Below are 3371 nucleotides of genomic sequence, written 5' to 3' on the forward strand. Positions count from 1 at the left end.
AAGTTGCGCACAGTAAAACCACTACTTCAGGAATGGGAGAGTGCACGACACCGCGAGCGTTTTTATGAGGTGGTTTTGTGCCGACTGCGAATTGGTCATACCCGTCTTACCCATGGGCATCTTTTGCGTGGGGAGGATGCTCCGGAGTGTGAACACTGCTGCATTCCGTTAAGCATCCTACATATCTTACTTGTATGCCCTTTGTATGACCAAGAACGCCACAGACACTTTGCTAAGGTTTACCAAGAGCATACACCATTACATCTCGCCCTTTTACTCAGCGATGAGCCGTTGATTCCACACAAGTGTGTTTTCAACTTTCTTAAGGATATAAGACTCTTGGACCAGCTATAATTTTAACCCTTTACTGCACAACTTTTTATTTTTTCACAATTTTATTCCAGCAGAAGTAGAATACCACAGTTATCACAATACTATCACTAAAATAAATTTCAAAGTTTCGAAAAAATTTATATCGAAAAAAGATAGGTATGTTGCATATTTGCAACAAGATGGAAATAACGAAATATTTATAGCCGAATGCTAAAAATTTGTGAACCAGAGCCAAACTTGTATTTACAGAGAGATGTGGCCTCATTTGCTTGTGTGATACAAAAGAAAGCAGTTATTCTTGCTTGTTGAGCACAGGTGAGTGCCACACTTAGAGCAGTAGCTCATACAAATGCCCTTGCATCCAGGAAACTTGCAACGCTGTCGCTTCTGACTCCAAAGCACCCAGTGGCCAACCTGAGCATAGAAGTATGAACAGTGAGGTTTGTAGAACAGATTAATTCGCCAGTGATAATACCTGATCAATCCTGACATCTTGAGGTGGACACGGTGCTGAAGGACCTCTTGTCTTCTTCAGCTGGATGCCTTGCTCCACGGACTCATTGCTGGGCCTTCCCCTTTTCTTCAGTTGATTTTTTCCTGCTTTGCAGAGTGACGTGGCGAGGTCCACCTTGAACTCTGCTAATGGCATGAGCTTTCGTGTTGGTTGATCGGAAGTAGTCTCGGCATTCCTCCTATACAGCAGCCAGGCATTTACAGCCGTCAAGTCGAGAATATGAAGAAAAATACGAAAGTACCATTTCTTCGATTGGAGATGGGCGCGGTAGAGGGAGATCAGAGAGTCTAAGAGATCCACTCCTCCCATGTGCTTGTTATAAGCGCCTATCACCGACGGACACGGTATGTCGCGCCTCTCCTTTTCTTTTTGGCTCCACCTTGGCGCAGTTAGGACAGGCTCTGCCCCAACAAAGGTGGACAGCAAGGTGACGGCTCTGTTGTCTTGCCACCTTGTACACGACAGCTGAATGCCATCCAGGGTCGCTACCTTCTCTTCAAAGCTTCCCCTTCCTTTCTGTTTCATTTCCTTGTCAGATGGCATGCTGATACCCGTTACTCGGTTGATCCGGACTGTACCAATGCAGTGCACGGTTTCTTTTTCCAGGTACACCTGAAGGGTTGGACAGTTGAAGTAGTTATCGAAATACACTTTGTGGTGGACTCCTCTTGGGATTAACCTGCACAATCGAACAACAATGTTCCCGCTTGCTCCACAGTCAGGCTCTCCTGCACGTCTTGGGGCAGAGTTTTCTTGTCCCGTGTACAGTTCTAGCTTGTACGAGAAGCCACTTACTCCTGAGAGAACAAATACTTTGTACCCCCATTTTTTTGGTTTCTGGGGACAGTACTGTTTCAGTGCACTTGCGCCTTTGAAAAGTATAATCTGTTCATCCACAGACAAGTGCTCTTCAAGCGGTATCAGCGACAACTGTTCATTTACAGCATCGACGAGCGGTCGTATCTTTGCAAGCCGGTCTCTATCAGGATCATCTCTTGGGCCGAGAGAGCTGTTGTCCACAAAGTGAAGGTTGTGCTTCAACTGTTCGAAGCGTGTCACCGTGAGGTGGTCAGCTACTTGGCTTACTCTGGTAGCTTCACTCCAGTACCACCTAGTGTTCTTCAGCTGAATTATAGACATCCACATGCAGGTGCCTAGAAAAACTTCAATCTCCTCGGCACTGGTGCAGAGGGGCTTACTGGCATCCTTCTGGACTGAGTACAAATTGCTCTCATTTGCAATAAGCGAAATAAGAGCGCCTGGAAAGATGAACTTGAAGTATTGGAAAGGTGTTTCCAACTCTGAAACTTCCTGCGGAAGCTCATTTTGTCCAGTGAACTTCACTGTTTCAGGATCCCGCATCAGGCTTGCATTCTTCCAGATAATTCTTCTCTTAGATTGAGTTGATGACTGATCAGCTGGTTGGCTTGCGGGAGCTTCCTCTTCGTCAGAGCTTGTACTCGCCTCGCTTGAACTGGCACTACATTTTGCAGGGGGCTGGACATCTGGGGTACAAAAAATAACAGCGTCTCGTACAACTCATACAATGAGCAGTAAAATAAATAATTTGGAGAGAAATTCTACATTGTATAGGGGACTATCTTCCCTGGCGGATCTAAGTGTGCTCTTTGAAAGCGTGAAAACAACCCTACAACTTTGCAATTGTGTGTAGTTACACCTGACGAAGGATGGTCTCTTCCGAAAATCTCTGTCAATAAAGCCTACACTGCTTCTAATTTTATTCTCTACGTGAAAAAAAGTTGGATTTCCAGAAAAAAACATTAACTTACAATCAGAGTCATCGTCACTGCCGGAGAGCTCGCTGTCCTCACTGTCGGAAGGAATTCCACGGCTGTAAAACCGTTTGGGGTCCATTGTGTCTGCTCTACGAAGAAAAAACACCGTCGTGCACGTTGTTGCATCTGTGCAACATAGCTATTTTTTGCTTCCAAAGACAAACTTCGTCGATAATCTTAAGGTTTTTAGTATTTACATAATCAGCAGGACATTAAGTTGAGTCGCAAATTTTTTGTTTTGCATTACACTGTATAGAACGTGATATGCAGTAGTCAAGGCTTACCTGTGTCACTTGTTGAGCGTCCACGTGGTGGCTGTCACGCTTTTTAGAGAGCAGTTTCGCCGCCTGAGTACAGATGGCAGCACTGGACGGCTCGCCTCGCGGATGTATGTTGCAGAAATGCAACAACGTGCGGAACTAGCACTGAATGCATTTTGTAGATGTTTTTATCGTCGTTTATCGCTATGTTGCGAATATGCAACAAGGTGCAGTAAAGGGTTAATAGTTCATCGTACTCATTGCCACATCTTATGCGCTCATACTTTCATGATCATTGTTTTATTAAATTACAAGCTACTATAGCTCTTTCTTCTCTTCAACCTTGATTCAGCAATAGTCCTAGTTGTTGGCGCATTATAGCCTTGGTCGCTGCTGCGCCATTAAACCCCAATCAATCAATCAATCAATCAAAGAACGACTGGGGACGCTTTCACTGAAGCTTGTTTT

At 44.8% G+C, this 3371-nt stretch overlaps 1 protein-coding gene across 1 annotated transcript; it reads right to left on the bottom strand.

The window, feature by feature from the left end:
• Window positions 1-594: 594 nt before the first annotated feature.
• On the bottom strand, window positions 595-1692 carry LOC121048545 (piggyBac transposable element-derived protein 3-like). Its single transcript, XM_040504998.2, has 2 exons — window positions 809-1692; window positions 595-747 (listed from the first exon to the last, which is right to left on the bottom strand). The coding sequence occupies exons 1-2, from the start codon at window positions 1388-1390 to the stop codon at window positions 595-597; spliced, it is 735 nt and encodes a 244-aa protein (XP_040360932.1). The 5' UTR covers window positions 1391-1692.
• Between the last annotated feature and the right edge of the window lie 1679 nt (window positions 1693-3371).

This window comes from Ixodes scapularis, unplaced genomic scaffold (assembly GCF_016920785.2).
Source record: "Ixodes scapularis isolate PalLabHiFi unplaced genomic scaffold, ASM1692078v2 PGA_scaffold7__128_contigs__length_106722199, whole genome shotgun sequence".
Taxonomy (NCBI): domain Eukaryota; kingdom Metazoa; phylum Arthropoda; class Arachnida; order Ixodida; family Ixodidae; genus Ixodes; species Ixodes scapularis.